A 23,019-nucleotide genomic window follows, 5' to 3' on the forward strand; every position below is an offset into this window, starting at 1 on the left:
CACCCATTGTAAACTCATGTTATTGTTTAGAAAACTATATAGCATCCCATAATTACTATGTGAATCAATGTTTCTAGTGCAGAAACACAATAGATCAGATACCTTAATATTTTATCTGTCAAAATTACCATTCTGAATCATCCGTCATGTTTTAAAAATGTGGTTTTCGGTTGCCAGTTAAAAACACAACCTCAGTAAGTCGCTGCAAATATGTTTTCAGGTGCTAATAAACAGCAACATACTCTTTTGCAATGATCCTGAATATTTTATCACATCATATCATAGCCAAGGCATCTTGTGTATGGCTCATATTATACTACTGGGACAAAAACAGGCATCTTATGTGTCTGGGTATCTTCTTTCTCAATGTGTGGATGGGAATATATGCCTGTTTTTGTACGTGTGTGTTAGTGAAGGGCATTGGGAAAAAAAACTGGCGTATTATGTTTAAAAGTGGCATGTTTGTGCTGCTTGCGAACCAAAATGGTCAACGAGGAACCCTTTAATAGCTTAAGTGGGTGATGCAACACATGGACAGAGTGGTGTGGACAACAGCCAAGTTAAACTAAATCAAGGGCTATGTTTGGAATGGAATAATAGCATGCTGCTTACTGCACGCTGTGCATTATATACTGTATACTAAATACATCGGTTTTCAAAAAACATTTGCATTATTTAATGCTAAACTTTTCAAAACCAGTACCTTGAATCATTGTTTTCACATTAGGGATGGGCAACAGTGATCGAGTACTCGAACATGACAGCGATGATCGATCATGAAAAGGATGATCGCCCTGACTTTAAAAAATATATATTTGTCTATTTTTCTGATTGGTTATTGCGGCATTTTGGGCAGTAACTGAGGTCTGGTTGGTTAGCGTTAGACAGCACGCCTTCCAGACCGGCGAAATAAAGTGAAACTGAAGCGCGCACTACAGTGATGCCTGGAATCACTGTGATCATGAAATACAGTTAAGTGCAAGATGTGCAGCGCTAATCTGTCATATACATCGCATCATAATGAAAACAAGATTGTAATAGAATATTGTAAATTCTCTGTGCTTTAGTTCCTTGTGTATCAGCTGTTAAAGGAAATCCACAAGCGCAGTGAAGTTCATGTGCGCATCCGCATCCTTATCTGCAGATGCAAGTAGTAAGATTACTTTTATGTTGTCTGTCTATATCTGATTAATCTCATATGGACACGTTTGGTTAAGTTTAATAACCAGCTAGTAAAGCGCTGCCGTTACCAACTGGTGTTCATTCTCTTCAGTTTCAGCTCAAATGTAGTGCCCGACATTATCGACTCTGGGTTATTTGAGACGGTTATATTCTTTTTAGATAGGCTATTTCTTTTTCAAAAGCATAGATGATATTAATGCAGCAACGTTATTTCGTTCTCATGTTTTTTTAACAGTAGACCTGTTTTATTTAAAGTTGTTTCTCATTATGCCTTCGAAAACGCACAGTGATGTCTGTAATCACTTTGATCAGGAAAAATAAAATTAAGTGCAAGATGTGCAGAGCCAGTCTGTCATGTACATAACATTATAATGAGAACACAATTGTAATAGTGTTGTAAATTATCTGTGCTTTAGTTGCCTGTGTATCGGCGTTGTTGTTAAGGGAAGAGCACATTCAAAATGTGTAAAAACTAGCACGCCCAAGTTCACATGCGCAATTGGCGTCCTTTTGTGCTGATGCAAGACGGATCCATGACGGAGACGCCCCACCCCCCGCACAAGCCCAGCTCCCCAAGTACTCGAGTACTCCTTTTTGAGACCTATCGATGATCGAAATTGACAAAAATTCCCATCCCTATTTCACATGACGTCATTATGTTGCCTTTTTACAAAGAATGTTAAACATTTGCATGTTTAATTCTTGGTTATTTTGTGTTTTTAATCCACTTTTGTGTAAAAATGTATACTGCACATTTTGCATAATATAGTAGGTCAGTGGTTCTCAAAGTGTGGTACGAGTAAAAAGGAATCACTAATAAATAAATGTATTAATGTATATAAATGTATTATGTAATTTAATCTTTATTTGAGTTTATTTTATTTTTTTTACATTTAAGTACAGTACAGTTTTACTTAACTTTTACTTAACAACACATTTTAATTTAATCATTATTTAATTATTGTACAAACTGTATTTACGATGTTAAAGTGGCTGACAACAATAAATATTCTTATTAGGAATAAACTGCCTTGTTTTTTAACTGTGCAGAGCTGTAGCTGAATAGTTAGGCCTATATGCTACTGTATTTTAATGTTGCTCATTATGGTGGTACTTGGAGAGCCAAATATTTTCTGAGGTGGTACTTGGTATAAAAAGTTTGAGAACCACTGTAGTAGGTCATCCGAGTATTCAACGCATACATAACAAAAATGTGACATACTGTGCACAGTATACGCACAGTACAACAAAAACGTAGAATGGTGCCATTCTCAACATGCTATATGTGTCTTTATGTTGATTTTAATCTGGATCAGATTATTGATCACTATTAATCAATCTGTCAGTTTAGGATTTCTCATGTGTAATTTTTTACCTGTCCTCTAGGTGGCGGTGCAGGCAGCCAGACGACCTTTCTCCATGAGGAGCAGTGGAAGATGCCGGCTCTGCCAGCGCTGCTGCTGTCGATTCACCTCCTCTTCCTCCTCCTGCTGTTGCTGACCATGGCCCCGTCCTCTCACAGCCAGGCACCCGCTCTCGCAGCTGTCAGGATGGGTGAGAGGCCATGAACCCACGTCCTGTTAGACAACACACAAAAGTGCATCTTCACATTATCTCCGGGTTACTAGGGTGTTTCTAGGTGACTGCTTATGGTCCAAGTCAAGAAAGCCCACCCCACTAGGGGCTCATCTGCCCCTATTTTGTATCATGCACCAAGGCAGTAAAAAAAGTACATTGCTGAGGAAATCTCAAAAAGCCACATGATTGGAGATATCATTCATGTCTGTAGCACAAACAGTGTGAGGAAAGGTTAGTACATAGTGTCAGTGGTGATAGTGCTGCTGGCCTACGGGACTAACCTAGTCCACTTTCTACCCATCAAGAGGTCTAATTCTGCCTCAGTTCTTCCAGCTTTATCTACAGAGGCTATGTGAAAAAAAAATAAGTTTTTTTTAATTGGAATGAGCAAATCGGCTGCATTGCTAGTCTCCAGATAACCCAAATGCTTTACTTGTAATGGAGGCAGCAAGCATCAATGTGAAGCCCACATTTATAGTGACTACAAATACTAAGTCTTCTGAAGTATAGGCTTAATCTTTTTCAACTTAACACCTCTCAGGTATGCTGGGATCAATTTATATTTTTCTTTTTTTAGTCGATTTATAAGAACTACAATTAAACCATTAGATTGAACCACTGACTTTAGAGCAGAGTTCAGGCGAAATGAAGCAATATTATCGGATTCAAGCAGGAGCCTTTTTCAAAGTCACTTGCACTTGGTTGTTACTTCACAGCATGAATTTGCTTCAAGCATCAGCATGCTCATCTTGATTATTGCGAACAATAAAGCATCAATTAATCTCTGGCAAGCCTCCAAACGAAATGCGCTCAATAGCACAATCTAATCAGTTAACATCACAACATGCGACATTCATTGTAAAATTGTTTCTGTTCAATCTAGATGAGTAACTCAATCTTCTTGCAATAACAAACGAAACTTCAATCAACATCAAAAGCTCAATTAAATTCCAGTGCAGGAAACAAAACAGTTTGTTTCTCTTCAGCTGCTATTCTAGATGATCAGTCAGCATGTGGACGTGGAGAGCGGTTGGCATTGGCTCTAGCCCGAGAGAACATCAACAGTGCGATGGAGGGCCCATCACGAGCCCGTGTGGAGGTCGACATCTTTGAGCTGCAGAGAGACTCTCAATACGAGACTACAGACACAAGTGAGTCTAACAAAACGACTACACACACCCACTGACAGTCACATGAAACCTCATTCACAATTTTACTTCTGTAATGTGAAGTATTTTGACTAAAACTTCAACAATCTGAATGAAAATTCAACAAGAACAAATTATAGGGTCAGGCATGGTTTTTTATTATAATTTGATTGGATTATGAAATGTGTGTTTTGAATGGAAAGTCACGGCTGAAAGTCAAGTTGAGATAATATATTTTTCAAATGTATTGTCATTTGCTATATTATAACACGGTATATACAGGGAAATGTAATACCTTTTAAGACCTTTTTTAAGACTCTTTCCATACATTTTAAGACCTCATCGCCTCTTCAAGTTAACAGGTTACATCGGCGACACTTTAACTTACATTTACTATATATTGATTGAAAGAAAGCACAACTAAACAGTCTTAAGTTTGTGATAATTCTTTATCAATGCAACCTAATTCAGAAGGGTGGGAACGAAGCACAAGAGAATGGTTGGTAGGTAGAGACACCGTTTTTTAGAGACCTGCATTTTGCATCCCATAGTGCAGGGGTGTCCAAAGTCGGTCCTGGAGGGCCACTGTCCTGCAGAGTTTAGCTCCAACTTGCCCCAACACCTGTCTGAAAGTTTCTAGTGTGCCTAATAAGACCTTGATTAGCTGGTTCAGGTGTGTTTAATTGGGGTTGGAGCTAAACTCTGCAGGACAGTGGCCCTCCAGGAGTAGGATTGGACACCCCTGCCATAGTGGCTTTGGGGCTAGCACTTAGCATTTGGGACCGGTCAGTGTTGACCCCTATCGAGGCTATACCAATTGCCTTCCAACAGAGCAGTACGGCTCACGGTTAGTCCCAGAGACGGCCCTCAGCCATGGTTCCAACTCCTTATCCTCCAACCATTTGCACGAAAACTTGCATTTCCCCATTAGTCAACGATGTTGTTTAACAACCGGGCATAAAGGGACCTGCGCTATCAGGGCTCCAGACTAACTTTTTTTTACTAGCACTGTAGCCCCTTACTGAAAACTTTAGGAGCACAAGCAGAACATTTAGGAGCACACCTAAAATTAAGCTGCAGCGCAGTTATTCACATTTCCCCCATTGACATAGAAAATGTAATTTCTTTAAATTTATAGGGCTCCAGATTAACATTTGAGGGCAGCATTGTCATTCATAATGGCTAAATAATAATTCAAAACCAAAACGATTGAAAATATATATATTAGGAAGTGGAACTGGCAGCCACCTAGCTACTGATTACAATGGTAATTTAATGTCTTTTTTAATTTTAAAAGGTCCCATGGCATGACATTTTCATTTTATGAGGTTTTTTAACATTAATATGAGTTCCCCTAGCCTGTATATGGTCCCCAAGTGGCTAGAAATTTTGATAGGTGTAAACCGAGTTCTGGCTGTCTTTCTCTGCCTTTGAGAAAATGAGAGCTCAGACGAGCCGATCTGGAATCTTCCCTGTTATGTCGTCATACAAGGAAAGGTTACCTCCCCTTCCTCTGCTTTGCCCGCCCAGAGAATTAGGAGAAAATGGATTCAGTTTATCAGTCAGCACAGGCTTTACAAACAGACTTTTACCATATGGATTCGACAGCACCGCCACAAACAGTGAGTAAAAGTGTTCATTAATGACTGATCTGTGATCAGCGATTTCTGATATGTAGCTAATCGTTCAAGTTCACGGAGACTTTCTTTCGAAATCGTTTAATACTGTTGTTTATGCATCAGTGAATTAAGCCAGTGACTAAACGATCAACTTCACATCGTTTCTGTTAGTAGCATGATGAAACAAATTAGAGCCCGACCGATAAAGGATTTTTAAGGCCGATACCGATACAAATATTTGGTCACTTAAAAATCCGATATTCCGATATATCAGCCGATATATATAAAAAATAAAAAAATAAAATAACAGAAACGCGTAAAAAAACACAAACAGATTTCCCTTATACATCAGTTATTTGTAGTTATTCATGATCCCTCAGCCTCTCTAAAATAATATGATAATGCAGTTTAAAAATAAACTTGTTTGTTTTATTGTTACAACAGAACAGAGGAACATAAAATATATTAAAGTTCTGATAAATAAAATGTATAAAAATACAAACTTAAGATATGAAACTTAAAGTCGTTTGGACGAAAACACAATAGGCTAACAAAAACAAAAAATCAAAGTTACCAGTATTAATAGATGTGGTAAGCTTTATAAATATAACTTTTAGCAAGACTGGAAAAAAAAATATTCAGTTAAGTTCTAGAAGTTCTGATAAATAACAACAACAGCAAAACATAAACTATATACAGTATAAATATGAGCCACCTTATAATTACAATGTCAACTTGCTTATCCCTTTACATGCACTTTTAATTCTATCCATCAAGCTACAACAAACCATGTTCAATCATCATTTGCTGCCTGCCTTCTAAAATCTACTAACGTTACTGATGATGCAGTAAATCCATTATTTGACTCGTTAATGCGGCGTCTGAACGAAGTCACGCACTTTCGTTCACTCTTCACGAGCCTAACTTACGATTTACAATGCAGAGACTGGAACTACAAATATACTAGTTATAAATACAGTAATCATTACTTTATTTAGGCAGAATAAGTTTGTTGTGTTTTTCAAGGCGCATTAATGTTAGCGGTCTCCCACTGATAGCCATGGCATTAGCTAGCTTTGTGGTTAGCATCTATGATAAGTTATAATTTAGAAATATGTATACTTTTTCAAAATAACGGGCAGGGGAGAGATGATACGTCTCATGATGTCAAACTGTCAGACTATTAAAGAAATACATTTTATTCAGTCACATTGTCCGAGGTAAAATAAGTCAGTCAACTGTAACCTAGCGTAATTACCAGCTCTCTTGGCTTACATGTAACAGCAAAACTGGACTTGGCAGTTACAAATTGTGTCATGTTATTTGAGTTAAGAGAACTGATGGGGATGTTCTTTTAACTGTTATTCAATTCAAGCAATGTATGTCTCGTTGCCAACTTACATGCATTTCGCGGATGATCTGTGTTGTGAATGCAGCGCTCAGAGCGCTGAAGCTCAGCATGACTCTGCTGGATCAGCTGGTGGTGTTGCCAGCCGGCACGTTGTAGAGCGCCCTCTGGTGGACAAACTATGAAACGCCAACACTCAATGTGTTTGAGAGGTGTTTCGTCCGGTTTTTTTATTTTTAAAAAAATATTCATTTATCGGCCATCATAAATGCTGATACCGATGTTTGGAAAAAGCCTAATATCGGCCGATAATATCGGCCCGCCGATATATCGGTCGGGCTCTAAAACAAATCTGTTATTTAAATGATTAAACTAGAGAGCGATCAAAGAACACTCTTTATAATGTTCGGATCTGTCAATCACACGTCACAAGTGTATCTGCACACTTGTCCAAACTGCCGTTATAATGAATGACACTGTTATGCTGCACAAAGCCCTTACTGTATTCATGTCGACGTTGTGTTTGCTGTTAGTTGAGGTGAAAGCATTTTGTGAAAGAAAACGCGCTGCAATTATGAGATCACTGCATTCACGCGATCAACAGATTCTGTCTGTACTAAATGCTCATCACTGCAGCTTTTCATGTGATGGGAATAGCTATAGTCAACACTTTGACGATTCGTTCATCTCGACGGCTGTGATGGTTAAAAAAAAAACTGTTTAGAGGGTTCCACATGTTACAAAGTTCGTAGAATAAGGAGGAAGACGACAGGTCGCGTGACTGGGACTCTGACATTTATTCAGAACTCTCAGATACAAACAAAATAAACTCGCACTCTCAACAACTCGGTTCAATAAAACTTTCTCAGCTATCTTTATCCAGCTCTGCATCTCTCTGGTCCACATGCAGCCCGTCGCTCTCTCTCTGGCAGTGCGTGCAGATCTCGCTAAACCACGCCCCCTCCGCCACATAATCTAATACTAATACTAATTTCAAATGCAAAGATGTCAGCCAATCACAACAGTGGCCGTTTTCACTGACGTCTCACAGCAGACACGCCCCTTGAAACATTTTGGTCATCACTTTAAAAATAACATATGATAATATTAGCATTTTGAATTGCTGGAAAAAGATGTGTGAACTGTGAAGTACTTGAAAGCATCGTACTATTCCTGCCAAACTTCCAAGGTTACAGTTATTGTTACTACATTAAATCCATGGCGAGTGTTGTTAATGTGTGGACTGAAAGCCCTCTATAACTTGTTAATTCTTGGCACAATGTTTCACCTGGTTACCATGTCAGTGCTGTTTGATCTTATAGAGATCTACGGTTAATAACGGAGAACTCTGCGCTGAATTTGAATGCTTCTCACTAGATCTCGAAGCGATGCTTTTAATTCTGTGATAAATTCAAATGCTTTCTTTCCTGCACTGTGTAGTAAAAATGTCGCGTGATCAAGATCGGCTCATTAGTAGCTCCAGCTCTACTAATGCTCACGCTCGCTGCCGCTGAGCTGCACTGACATTCGTCCAAACTAATAAACGGTCAGTGAAGCACAAAAGAGTAGTGCAGTTTCGTTCTGTTTTCATTACGTTTGCCATTTCCATTTTGGGCAACATTGTGGTGGTTGTGCCAGCGCGACCGCTAACAAAATTGTGCTCGCACAGTCAGGAAAAATGGTCGCAACGCAATGATTAAATTCAGGCAATCTTTAGCATACAACCTCTTTGGACAAATATACATAATGAAAAGATTATATAAAATGTAATACCTTGGAAAATGGCATTTAAGACTTTTAATTACTTTTTATGGGCCTTAATTTTCTCTAAATTGATTTATCAACTTTTAATACTTTTTAAGACCCCGCAGACACCCTGTAGATATTATATTATATTTAGTGCTGTCAATCGATTAAAATATTTTAATGTAATAAAATATATACATTGTAATAAATGTCACATTTAGCTGTGCCTTTAATTTATCAGGGTTCAACACTGTTTTTGTTTTCAGGCGGGACGGTTCAGATTTTTACCTGCCCTGCTAAAATGCACAAAAAAGACACAGATCGCATTTAACCTTGTAAACATTTAGGTAATCAGGTCTAACAGAAAATATACAGAAATGGAATAAAATTATCAAACACTGCACAGTCTTCACTGCATAAATTATCAATTAAATATAGATTAATCCTAGCCTGACCCACATGAAGATGTTGGGTCTGTCGGCACCAATAGCCTCGTGGGCAGTGCGCTGACATATAGTGCTGTTGCGCTTCGGGCGACCTGAGTTCGAGTTCCGGCTCGTGGACCTTTCCTGATCCCGTCCCCCTCTCTCTCTCTCTCTCTCTCTCTCTCCCACTTCGCTTCCTGTCTACCTACTGTCCTATCATAATAAATAAAAAATAAAAAAAGATGTTGGGTCTGGGAACACACCATTGGCAGGGCTCAATCCGAGGGGCGGGATAAACGGTTGTCTGCACGTAATAGGATAGCGCTACAACCAACCAGAGCAACGAAGAAGGTGAAGCGGTGCTATTTGATAGATTAAACTTTCGCCGTATCCCGAAAACATCTTTTCTTAAGAATGACTTCAGTGCCATTCTTTGTTCTTTTCTCAAAGAAAAGCTTAACTCCAAGTCTTCCAGAGTCGCGGCCAACGTCAATTCGAAAGGCCGCTGTTCGCCAGTTTTTTTGTTTACAAGTAGCACGCGGAACTGCCGCAACTCTGCCGTCATTATGTTAAGCCCGCCCACCGACGATGTGATTGGCCTGACCAGAGTTTGGTTTTTCCAGCTCGCAAGCCAACGGAGAGTAGCTAGACGACCCTGGCTGCAAATTAGATTTGCTGTCTAGATTAATCCTTCTTAAAGCTAGAAAAATTATTCAGTCAAGAGTAGTCAGTGATTTTTCTTTGTCTTTTGTTCTTAACATTAATCACAGACAGGCTTTTATTAGGCTGCTGTCACTTTAAGACCCGCCGCACATGACGCGAATCTGACACACATCCTCTTGTCTCAAAACACTGTGTTAATTTAACACTTTAACTAATTTAAGACTGTGCTTACGAGGATACTCAACTAAACAGGAATTGACCGTTCGCTAAGACTTTCATTACCGTTGCTATGTCCGTCAAGCAGGGGCGCAGGGAAGATGTTTTAGGTTGGGGGTGCTGTTTTTTTGGGAGGTCACCACATTTGAATAAGAAACAATATCAAGTCTATAAAACACGTCAAAACTCCACGAAGCACAACAAGCATATCGGTGAGAACACTCGTTTATACAGCATACACACTGGGACATTTGACTGCACATCTCATTTTTGACATTACTGATCCTTCTTGCAATCGTAATGCAATGGACTAATGAAATGTATCTGTACTGTAGCCTACTGTACTTGTTGTAGCCATTAAAACACGTATTTGGTTTCATTTTTTTTTTTTTTTTTAATCTACGTTGATTATGAAAGTGAACAGGACACATCATAAGATGTGCAATATGTCAGAAGACATGGGGGTAAGAAAAAAAAATTAGCCCATGATTTACTCACCCTCAAGCCATCCTAGGTGTATATGACTTTCAGAGGAACACAAGCAATTATATAAAAAAATGTGCGGGCTCTTCCAAGCTTTATAATGGCAGTAAATGTTGCTCTGTTTTTGAAGTCCATTAGTGCATCTATATCCATCATAACTGCTCCACACGGCTCCGGGGGGGGTTAATAAAGGCCTTCTGAAGCGAAGCGATGCGTTTGTGTATTGAAAATATCCATATTTAAAACTTTATAAAGTAAAAATTCTAACTTCCGTCAGACCGTCTTCTGTATTTAATTTACGGCAAAAGCGCAATGCCTCTCGCAGTTTAAAATGCTTACGCTACGTCTGACGAGCATAACTGGTGTGCAATGTCGTCAGACGTAGCGTAAGCATTTTGAACTGCACTTTTATGGACTATTGAATGTTTTATGAACATTCACTGCCATTACAAAGCTTGGTTTAGCCAGGACATTTTTTAATGTAACTCTGTGTTCGTCTGAAAGAAGAATGTCATATACACCTAGGATGACTTGAGGGTGAGTAAATCATGGGCTAATTTTCATTTTTGGGTGAACTAACCCTTTAAAGTAAATTTCTTTTTTTTATAAATTTCATCTTAATTTTAATCAATGTTTTATTAACCAATTGCCTGGATTTAATAAATAATAAGCAAATATAGCAGAATGACATGGAGGCACTGGCGCCACAATGAACACTACTAGAAAAAAAAAATAGTGATACCAGGTGCTACAGCCCCCCCAGCACACGCCCCTGCCGTCAAGCCATGGCGCTCTCACACCACACATCATGTTCTCACAAAGTGAAAAATAGCCTACATCGCAGAGCAAAGAGGACACTGACAACGCGCCAACAGACAGGACAGAGCAGGTGACTTTTGATATGAAACAAAGCCTCAACTTTCACATTTTTTAATTTTTTTTTAAGAAATTGAAACAATCAAATAATTCATTTTGTGAATCTTTAACGTGTCGACTCGTTTTAGATCGCTGTAGTGCCTCAGTTAAAGCTGCTTGTGAACCGATCATCTCTTCCTCCTATTAATTTACAGCATCAAATAAACATGAATGAACATCAGAATGAATGTTGTTTCAAAAAGACGTCAGTAGCCTAAACACCGTTTTTGAAGTTCAAGTCCACTGACGTAACTCTACTAACTCTCCTGACTGCGGTTCATGATTGGTCAGATTGCTTGTGTTTCTCTTCTTTCAAGCACGAAAGAGAAAATGCGTCTGTCTGTGCGCCCGTTTTGGGTGTTTGTTCACAGACAGCTGCTACACAAAAGGTACGCCAGTAAAGATTAGAGTTCTTTTTTACGTCTTATTGCGCTTGAATAGTTTAATAACGCTTGAATGAATGATAGCGTGATCATATACTGTATGCTAGCCAAAGGATGACAGAAAAAACAGATGCTGCGTCAAATATTTTAAACAGCCCTAATGATGTTATCCCATTTTTGTTATCAGATAGAGCTGCATAATTATGGGTAATATGATAATCACAATTTTTTGTTTAAATTGAAGATCATGGTTCTTCCACAATTCAAAATAGACAACTAAACAAAATGGCCTGTAATTTACTAGAGGTTCAGAGAAAATGTTAATTGCTGCAGTCTATCAAAAAAAATATTTTGTGGTTTGTACTCTATTTTGATCGCTACCGTAGACATCAGTGTTTATATCCGAACTATAAACATTAATCCCAGTACTTCTGTGATCAATTGAATTATTGTAACACAGAAATACATATACTTTGTGGTTGAAAAGACGTGTAAAGCTGTTTCATACCTATACATAACTGCTCTCTCTGGGTCAGTGACAGCGCAAACGCATATTTAAATGTTCCCTCTGATTGTATTTGTCAAAGGTTTAATAGACAGACAAATCATTGTCATTTAGGAATAATATCGCATGGGTGTTTGAATTGATATTATGATCGTTTAACAATTAATCATGCAGCTCTATTATCAGAATTAAACTAACCATTGGCAAGCTTTAATGCTGAATTACAAAAAGTAGTAGTCTAAAATGTTTTGTCTTTAGTTTATTTTTATTTTTTAATTTTCATTAGAAATTGATTGGATTCCATAACAGAATGGAGTTTAGATTATGTTTTTTAAATGGAAAGTCAAAGTTGAAGGTCAAGTTTGAGTGATTTATTTTTTTAATGCATTATATTATATTATGTCATTATTGTTCATCAGAATTGAATTAACTAATGGCAAGATTTAATGCTGGATTACAGTAGTCTACAATTTTTTTCTTAACTTTTTTTGTCAATTTGTCAATTTACTTATTTAACAATATTTTCAGTGGAGAAAGTTATTACATTTTGATGAAAGACATGCTTTTTTCTCTAGAATAATATGCACTGCTGAACTGTACACAATAAGACCAAGAATGGTAAAAAAAAAAAGAAAATAAAAAAAAAAAGAGTTCACTAACCATTGGCCTGAAATGGACCGATAACACACGCTCACAGCATGTGAATATAACAGGAGAATAAAAGATTTTCATTTGTCGCAAGATGAATTACATACCCTTGTCACACATGCACAGTGCCCTGAACATTTCATTGCAAAAGTTCAAAAGCAAGCAAGAAAAAAATCTTTTCATCTAAATATACAGCCTTTGCTCTCTCTCTTCTCCACATTCTTCTGTAGAATTAGAGCAGCAATCTCCTGTAGGCAGAGCATAAATCTGTGTTGTGCTTATTGATGTAATTAATCAAAAAGAGCTTTGCATTGACTCCTAATTTGATATATCATCTAGGAACAGGACACAGAACTGGACGGCATCCAAGATGTTGGCTTTTTCTCTGCCCACTGCAATGTCTGTCTGTCTCTACCCTGTCCCTTTCTCATTCAGTCACTGTCTTGCTCTATCACCCTGCTCTCTATCTCTCTCTCATGGTAGCTCTATTTATCTGTCTCTTTCTAATAATATATCTTTACCCCTCCAAGTGTGTCAGATCTTGCCAAAAGGAGTGGTCTCTGTCATTGGTCCTGCCTCTAGTCCTGCTTCTGGATCCACTGTCAGTCATATATGTGGGGAAAAAGAGGTGAGAATGAAAGGAAGTGCATTTGCGTATGTGTCTGTGAGAGCATTTCCTGAGATGATAAATTTACACTGCTCCTCAGCCACAGGCCATTATTTCCTGTGTGCCTTTGCTTTGCTGCTTGAAAAGCATCTCTCCCTCTGACCTAATTTCCCATATTTTCTCTCTCTTCTTCCTTCCTTACGGTTAGAGGGAATAAAATATCAGCCAGGATGATTAATTGGCCGATATCTGGCCGTTTTGGTGCCCACTCAGCCAATTAACAATTTAATATTGCGTAAAATTAACGTGCTTTTAATTTCAGCCATTTTGTGTACACCTAATTTACTGTCATTAAACTGTATTATATTTATACACAGTGTGGTCAGCATTTTTAATCCCAGATTTTCAATAGAATTTAAACCTGGAAATTAATAAATTTAAAAATACTGACACTGCTGCAAGTGAAATGCCATATAAATAATCATTTGTAACATTATAATTGTTTATTTTGTAGTTATTTTTTATAGATAAAATGCATCCTTGTGAAATAAAGTGATTACTTTTAAAAGACAATCATAGATTCGCATTTCATTGTGAAAATGTAAATCTTCAGTAGTATATACACACATCTCACCATTAACGTTCAAAAGTTTGGGGTCGGTACTTTTTTTATGTTTTTGAAGTCTCTAATGCTGAACAAAGCTGCATTAATCTGATCCAAAACACATTAAAAACCATAAAATTGAAAAAAAAATATGACAATTTAAAATAACTGTTCTCTATGTTTCAACATCATTACTCCAGACTTCAGTGTCACATGATCCTTCAGAAATCATTCTAATTCTGATTCGGTGCTCAAGAAATATGTATTATTATTAATATTATTATTATCCTTTTTTTTGGAAACCATGATATGTTTTTTTCAGGTTTCTTTGATAATTAAAAAGTTTTGCACATTTTGTATGACTCTCTTATCTGACATACTCAGTTTATGCGTCATTCACGGCATGTCGTAATTACCGTAATTAAAAACCCGTCACATTCTATTCAGAGCTGTTCTCGTCCTCGGAATTAAGCGTTTCTATAACAACACTACCAACGGCAGCACAACTCTGCAGCGGTCAGGTGGCACAAGTCAGGGCTCTCAGAACATTTTTAATTATAAGTTCTACGAGGACGTGAACACTTTTTACAAGTTGGAATCTTGTAATTACGGGAATTCCGACATGGTATAAACGCACCTTTACCTCATGGAGCTCCTTTCTAACAAGCTGATGATTTGAATCAGGTGTGTTCAATAAGAGAGACATACAAAACGTGCAGTGCTGTGTGTCCTCAGGAGCAAGACTGAAAAACGCTGCTTTAGATATTGGCATCAGCCATTGAAAAACCTGTGTGGGTCAATCACGCAATCTATTCTTCTAAATCTTCCTTAATTTCTGTCTGTTCCTCCCAGATCCCTCACATCAAGATTGGTCCAGAGGAGACTCCACGCTTGCCATATCTCCGCTTTGCCTCAGTGACGCTGTATCCTAGCAACGAGGACTTAAGCTTGGCCATCGGTGCCATTCTGCACTCTTTCAGTTACCCGACGGCCAGCCTGATCTGTGCCAAAGCAGAGTGTAAGTCTGCAGGGAAAGTGTTGGCACTATCAACTATGAACTCCCCATTCTTACATTCAGCTGTTATAGATCAGGCTGAATTGGTCATTGTTCAAATCACCTTTTCTAATTCATTTCACAGTAGCTGATTCACAATGCAATTCTTTTTTTTCTTCTTTTTTTTACATAAGTGCATTATCCTTAGGCTTGGTGCCTATTATATGATGTTATTAACGCTGATGCCACCGCTTCAGCAAATTACATATTTTTATAAGATTAAACCTTTTTTTAGCTTTTTTCTTGTGGATTCCTTTTCCTGCATGGTGATGATAATGACATTATATTCAGTAAAAATGTTGCCGCTGTGGCCTAGCAGTTAGCGCACATGCATTTGTTCATACAGTGGTGCAAGTTCAAAACTAGATTTAACATTAACAATTTACATTTCCTGATCACCTATTTTGTTCTACATCCCACTGTCCCTACAAATACAAGTAGCATTACATTATAACTGAGTATTAAACGTTATTTAATTTGTTTAACTGTTAATATAGGCACAATTGGAGACACTTATTTCTTAATTTAAAAAGCACACCTGGCTTTCAGATGTCGGATGAATATAACTTACAAAAATACTGCACTGTTTTTCAGACAAGTAGTGCGATCCATATTCAATCTGACTCGAGGGACATCACATTGAGGATTGTGTCATCATGCAGACAAACAAGAAGCAATATTAATTGTATTTGTTTTACTTTGTTGACTAAGCTTAATGAGAAGTATTTAGCGCACTAGAGTGAAACGTATGCAAGCTGCAAGTTGATCTCTCGTGACTTGCTGATGCGAGCAGCTCTCGCTTGATTGGTATGGTCTGGGTAATGGTGCTACGGTTTCATGCACCACCGTTTACCGCTGTTTGCATATCTGCGCTTTTCCCATGCTTTTTTTCATATAATTATTGCAGCCTGTGCTCATGTTCAAGTGTAAGAGAGCGTTTGTCTGTTTAAGATGCAGGCAGTTATGTCTGTGCAGGCATGTTTGAGTTCTCGGCGCACATTAGCATGCATGGATGTTCTCATCTACACATTGGTTCCTTACTAATGTGGATGTGTGAGAGAGCATGGATACCACCACACAGTAATGGGGTATTCTTTGTTTGTTTTCGTGAGAAAGCACTCTTTCATCACTTCACCCTGCTGTTATCGTTAGCCGTTGACGGCAGTCCAAAATCAATGAATTCACCATATGGATTTTGTGGTGGCTTAGAGCACAAATTTATGTACATACAGAATTAACTTTATTGGCTCTCAAAGTCACTTAATTCGATAGTCACTGACTTTAATATGGAGGAGCAGGGTGGAAAGTAAGGTAAGGTTTACTGCAACTGACAGTTTATGAAAGTTGTTAAGTTTTAGATGGTTACATGACATTCATTCAGCGTGACCTTTATGCTAAATGGCCATTCTGATATCCAATCATTGTAAAAGAATTTTGAGAACTTTACTAATTTTTCACGATTGCCCTAGAATATATTTTGAGAATGTTTAAAAAAAAAAACACCTTACATAAAAGAGTAGTATAAAGATTTGGGGTTTTATGCTACACCCTCAGGCCTGCTGCGATTGGAGGAGCTTGTGCGTCACTTCCTCATATCCCGGGAAACACTCTCCGTCAGAATGCTCGATGAAAACTTGGACCCCACCCCCCTGCTGAAGGAAATCCGTGATGACAAAGTTGCGACTATTATCATTGATGCTAATGCATCAGTGTCAATACTGATATTAAAGAAGGTATGTGCGCTTATATAGGGGTCCAAAAGTCAGAGGCCGCTAAATGAAAATGACTGCATGTGACTTTTTTCTAAGTAAAGAAATAAGAATATTTAAGAAGTTCTTTCTTAAATACAATTTGATGATTTGAATTTGAAAACCTATATATAAATTATATAAATGTGTTTCAACAAATGAAACACGATAGATAGACAGACAGACAGACAGACAGACAGACAGAATGGTAGGTAGGTAGGTAGGTAGATAGATAGATAGATAGATAGATAGATAGATAGATAGATAGATAGATAGATAGATAGATAGATAGATAGATAGATAGATAGATAGATAGATAGATAGATAGATAGATAGATAGATAGATAGATAGATAGATAGATAGATAGATAGATAGATAGATAGATAGATAGATAGATAGATAGATAGATAGATAGATAGATAGATAGATAGATAGATAGATAGATAGATAGATAGATAGATAGATAGATAGATAGATAGATAGATAGATAGATAGATAGATAGATAGATAGATAGATAGATAGATAGATAGATAGATAGATAGATAGATAGATAGATAGATAGACAGACAGACAGATAGATAAATAGATAGATAGACAGACAGACAAATAGACAGACAGACAGGCAGGCAGGCAGACAGACAGACAGACAGACAGACAGACAGACAGACAGACAGACAGACAGACAGATAGACAGAGACTGATAGATAGATAGATAGATAGATAGATAGATAGATAGATAGATAGACAGACAGACAGACAGACAGACAGACAGACAGACAGACAGACAGACAGAGACTGATAGATAGATAGATAGATAGATAGATAGATAGATAGATAGATAGATAGATAGATAGATAGATAGATAGATAGATAGATAGATAGATAGATAGATAGATAGATAGATAGATAGATAGATAGATAGATAGATAGATAGATAGATAGATAGATAGATAGATAGATAGATAAAGACAGTCAGAAAGAAAGAGAAAGACTAGATAGACTGGTAGATAGACAGAAAGACAGTCAGACAGACAGACAGACAGACAGACAGACAGATAGACAGAGACTGATAGATAGATAGATAGATAGATAGATAGATAGATAGATAGATAGATAGATAGATAGATAGATAGATAGATAGATAGATAGATAGATAGATAGATAGATAGATAGATAGATAGATAGATAGATAGATAGATAGATAGATAGATAGATAGATAGATAGATAAAGACAGTCAGAAAGAAAGAGAAAGACTAGATAGACTGGTAGATAGACAGAAAGACAGTCAGACAGACAGACAGACAGACAGACAGACAGATAGACAGAGACTGATAGATAGATAGATAGATAGATAGATAGATAGATAGATAGATAGATAGATAGATAGATAGATAGATAGATAGATAGATAGATAGATAGATAGATAGATAGATAGATAGATAGATAGATAGATAGATAGATAGATAGATAGATAGATAGATAGATAGATAGATAGATAAAGACAGTCAGAAAGAAAGAGAAAGACTAGATAGACTGGTAGATAGACAGAAAGACAGTCAGATAGATAGAGAAAGACTGGTAGAAAGATAGATAGACAGAAAGACAGTCAGAAAGAAAGAGAAAGACTGGTAGAAAGATAGATAGACAGAAAGACAGTCAGATAGATAGAGAAAGACTGGTAGAAAGATAGATAGACAGAAAGACAGTCAGATAGATAGAGAAGAAAACCTGACATGACTCAACTATATAAATGTAGTATGAAATATGATTATAATTACATCTCTTGCTGTTTCTCCCTTTCTCTAGGCCTCAGAATTAGGCATGACATCAGCCTTCTACAAGTATATTCTCACCACAATGGTAAACAAACCCCTTTTTTCACTTTGAACAATGACACACTACCCTTTCTCCCCTTAACCCACTTTCATCCAGTTACAGCGATGGCAGGCCTGGCCATTGACCAGCTCATCACAGATGCACAGCGCATCAATGCCGTTTATCATTATCATCGTGGGTGAGGTGGATTATGTCCTTGTTTTGAGGTCGCATATGCTTCTGTTGTGAGCTTAAGATTTTAATACAACTGTTACAAGTTAAAAGTGAGGTAGGCTAAAAGCATTTGACCTTGAGAGGCAAATTGAATCATGGAAGATACGATTTGAGACTGTCCAAACATGTTTTGTATGGCCTCTGTAAATGGCAAATATTTAATATTTAAAACATTTAGAGATTAAATTTGTTTAACATGCATTTTTTATGAAATTTTTATTTATTTTTGTATTTGGGAGGAAGCCAGAGCTCACTCTGCAGTAAGGCAGCAATTTTCCTAAGAGCGTGCCAACTGAAGAAAAAAAAACGACTAAAGATACATGAATACGAGTGTGAAAGAAGAGGAGTTGAATTACATTTTAGTTTGCTCTTTTTAAATTTAGTAGTGCATCATTTTTAAGTGTCGTCATGGCATCATAAAGTGTAATAAAATTATCTTCTCCCTCCAACCCCATCTCATTATGAAACGGCTCATTTGAATATTCAAATTCAAGTTTAGCCTTTTATTAATCTGACTTTGGCAAGATTTTCCCCAAGATCACGGTCAAATGCAGGCAATATTGCAGTTGTATGCTAGATTCATTGGTGGCTGTTGAGTGATGGCTTTCAGTAGCAGTCTCTAAAATGAAGTCTGCGTCTTGAATAAGGTCATCGTCTTGTCAGATTCACATTGTCAGCAATCTAATTGAGAGCAGACTAAAGATGAAAGATACTTGCCACTATCAAGCCCCTCAAAAACAGTCATGGTATCTGTCATACCTCCATTTATATTCTGCATGACAAGCATCCTCTGGAGGAATCAAAAGGATGTAATGTTGCTGAAGTGGTCAATGATATAAGAACCTTCCACGGCTTCACCTGAAATGTACCTGGACTTCAGAAGGTTTCAGAGTGTCAATATATGCAGACATATGGGAAGCTTTTTATGAAAAACTGAATGGGTGTCTTCATGGGTGGAGTTGGATCCTCCTTCAGCTGCCCTATAGAAAGCAAAGGTTTGTGATAAATAATCTAAAACCAATTGATAGATCCACCAAGAGCTTTCCCGCTGCTTTTTTGTTGACTTTACCATTGACAAACGCACTTCCTAGTCTTACTGTATCTCTTGGGATTATCCACTTGCCCGTAGGTGAGAAAGCACAAGGGCTGACTGATTTGGAAGACAAGGTGAAAGCCATGATACTCAAGGACAGCTAAAAAAGGCCTTTTCTAAAACAATTTGAGCCCATTTTTTGTTTCCCTGAACATTCCCAATGGGCACCGCTTTATGTTGAGTGGAATTCTAGCTGGGGTGAATATTGCCTTCAGTAAATTACTATTTATTTATGGATGAGGGTTTTACCAAACCCATAGGGAGCAGTGGTTATTTGAGGAAAGACTGGCCAAGCAAATATTGCTATTTAAAAGAATTAAGACATTTTCTGAATAATATGTAAATATTGCAATTGAGTTAAGCACACATTTACCAAAGCGTTATAAATGTGTGATGTTTTGGTGCCTAATATAGTTTTAGAGTGTAAAAAGGGTTTCATTATTATGTTGAATGTCACTCTTACATCCCTTTCTGTCTTTTCTAGAAGAATTTCACAACTTTCAAACGAGTTTATCAGTAATTAAATTACTGTTGTTAAATAAAGTGGTTTAATTTTATTTTAAATGTATCAATCTTTAAGTTTGTTGATTGAAATGTTAAGGCTACTATACTATATAGAGGTCACACTACATAATTATTAGCCAAGATTAGACAAAACCCAGGGAAAATGCAGTGATGGCATTATAAAGAAGTCAAACATCTATTTACATTTTACTTTTATGACCTCTCCCTACTTACTCTGTAATGTGTTGCAGTTTTAATAGTCTGAATCCATAAATGGTTAATATTAAATGATTTCGTTCTCATATTTTCACCAGTAGGTCTACTGTATGACTCTGAACGTCAATAAAAAATAAACTAACGTTATTCTTACCAATAACTATTACAGCTTCTTTACTATATTAATAATAATATAAACACTGCGCTTTATTCATAAAATGGTCCGTTTTAAATATTTATACCGCTAAAGTGCTCACAACGGTGCTAGAGAATTCTGTCAAACTCACCTTAGCTCACGGTGCAGGGATGGTAAAAAAACAGCGACCAAACTGCCCTGCCTCGCAGTATTTTTTAACTGTTCGACAGAAATTACAGTTCATATTAATTAATGTGTAGAAAAAAATGAGTATTTGTATGTTTTAACTGTTAAACACTCACCTGTGTCGCGGCACCGTTGTAAGCGTTAATTTCTGAACATCGCGCCTGTTTTCAATAATGAGGAAAGGAAAGGAAAGGAATACGCGCATGCGCACTAAAAGGCCTTTGCCTGTAAGCGTAATACAGTCAGTGGCAGCGGTGTTCATTTAAGTAAATAACAAGAATTATGTTTTTTTTATATGTTAATTAAAGTGCTTAAAGTATATCTTAATCCCAAAACCACAATATTGTGTGTCCACAGTACCTTTTAAGTCTCTGTGTCGCTCTCTTTTTCAGGATTTCCCTCTGTTGAGGTTGGATAATGTGGTAGATGATCAGTCAAATATAGTTGGCTTCTCCATGTTGAACAACAGTCATCCCTTTTACCTGGAGTTCATCAGAAGTCTAAACCTGTCATGGAGGGAAGGTTGTGACCTCAGCCCCTACCCTGGTCCAGCGGTGAGCTTACAATACTTTCATGCAAATATATGAGAAACATTACAACTAACAAATATATTAGCCTAATCAGGGGCAATACCTATTCAGGTAAAGGGCTTACTTGCTGTGTTACTTTAAGAGTGAGAGGTTATTATATCGTTAAAATGTTTAAAATCAAACAATTAAAACCACGTCTGTCAAGAGATGTATATCATTTGGTTGTGTTAGCATCTAGAAATGCTTTTTAGATTCCAAGAGCCTCCATAATTTCAATAACTTGATTGACATTTCACTGCATTATTTAAACCAGATTTTGCTGAGATTTGCAAACTGTAAGCCATAGTAGCTACTAACTCAATGGAATAATGAGACATTGTGACTCGTTATTTCTGCCAGAAGGTTTTTTCAAATGTGTCCAAATAGGATGCGTGCCACACAACATAATTTAGGAACCTCTGTTAGACGTTCAGGAGGAAGACAGTTGCTGTAGGGCCCTAACAGACGTGAAGTCTCCTTGTCCCCCTAATGACCTCATTTGCTGTCTTTCTCAATTCTACATTCCTTTATTCTCGTTTTCTTCTTCTTTCTCCACCGTCTTTCTGTCTTCTCTTTGGTGTATCTCTCGTCTCGTTTCATTTATGCTCTCTCCACCTACAGTTGTCATCTGCGCTGATGTTCGATGCAGTGCATGTGGTGGTTGGAGCTGTGCGAGAGCTGAACCGCAGTCAGGAGATCGGAGTGAAGCCTCTGAGTTGCACTTCCTCACTCATCTGGCAGCACGGCACCAGTCTCATGAACTACCTGCGCATGGTACTTGTCACCATGTCTACCCCGTTGGCAGCCATTTTCTGATGCATTTGATGGCTTTAGTGTTTAGGCTGCATCCAAAATCGCATGCTTCCCTAATATATACTAGGCGAAAAATGGAACAAGGGTAGTATGTCCAAATTCGCAGTATTCATAAAAGAGTAGGCAAAAAGTACCCGGATGACCTACCTCTTCCACTGATATTCTGAAGTGTGTATTCGATGGACACTTTACTATTCCCTGTGGCCATGGGAGAGGATTTGTGAATGGCAGTGAAGCGACGTAATGATAATGACAACATGGTGAATGTAGTACGACCAGATTATATTCATACTACACACATTCTACTATATAGAACATACTTTTTTCAACAGTCGTAAAGTAATTACTTATTCAAAATAAGTAGGCCTACCTACTCAAGAGAGTATGCGATTTCAGACGCAGCCCAGTGTTTAGTTTTATTTATGGCTGTTGTTACTGTATATCACTTTGATGCTTGTGTCGTCTCTGATGAGCTGTGGAAGCCCGTTTTAATCTGTTTTTTATGTTGATGGGATTCTGCGTTCAACTGCTTATTGTCTTTTATAAGCTCTGTTAAAGTCAACATTTAAATTGACCTT

The 23,019-nt window shown here is 37.5% G+C and overlaps 1 protein-coding gene across 2 annotated transcripts in view; it reads left to right on the top strand.

Annotated features, from left to right (window-relative positions):
- Window positions 1–2,573: 2,573 nt before the first annotated feature.
- Window positions 2,574–23,019, top strand: part of LOC307133418 (glutamate receptor ionotropic, kainate 5) — a gene marked incomplete at its 3' end in the record, with an annotated part of 58,957 nt that continues 38,511 nt past the window's right edge. For both annotated transcript variants that reach the window (XM_079828497.1, XM_079828498.1), the window contains exons 1-8: window positions 2,574–2,736; window positions 3,747–3,911; window positions 13,390–13,487; window positions 14,923–15,088; window positions 16,679–16,857; window positions 18,682–18,735; window positions 21,452–21,613; window positions 22,250–22,402. In XM_079828497.1, coding sequence (XP_079684623.1) covers window positions 2,619–2,736; window positions 3,747–3,911; window positions 13,390–13,487; window positions 14,923–15,088; window positions 16,679–16,857; window positions 18,682–18,735; window positions 21,452–21,613; window positions 22,250–22,402 — 1,095 coding nt within the window. In that variant the 5' untranslated portion in view covers window positions 2,574–2,618. The remainder of the gene's footprint in view (window positions 2,737–3,746; window positions 3,912–13,389; window positions 13,488–14,922; window positions 15,089–16,678; window positions 16,858–18,681; window positions 18,736–21,451; window positions 21,614–22,249; window positions 22,403–23,019) is intronic.

The sequence above is a fragment of the Gobio gobio genome, assembly GCF_949357685.1.
Source record: "Gobio gobio genome assembly, chromosome: 11".
NCBI lineage: Eukaryota > Metazoa > Chordata > Actinopteri > Cypriniformes > Gobionidae > Gobio > Gobio gobio.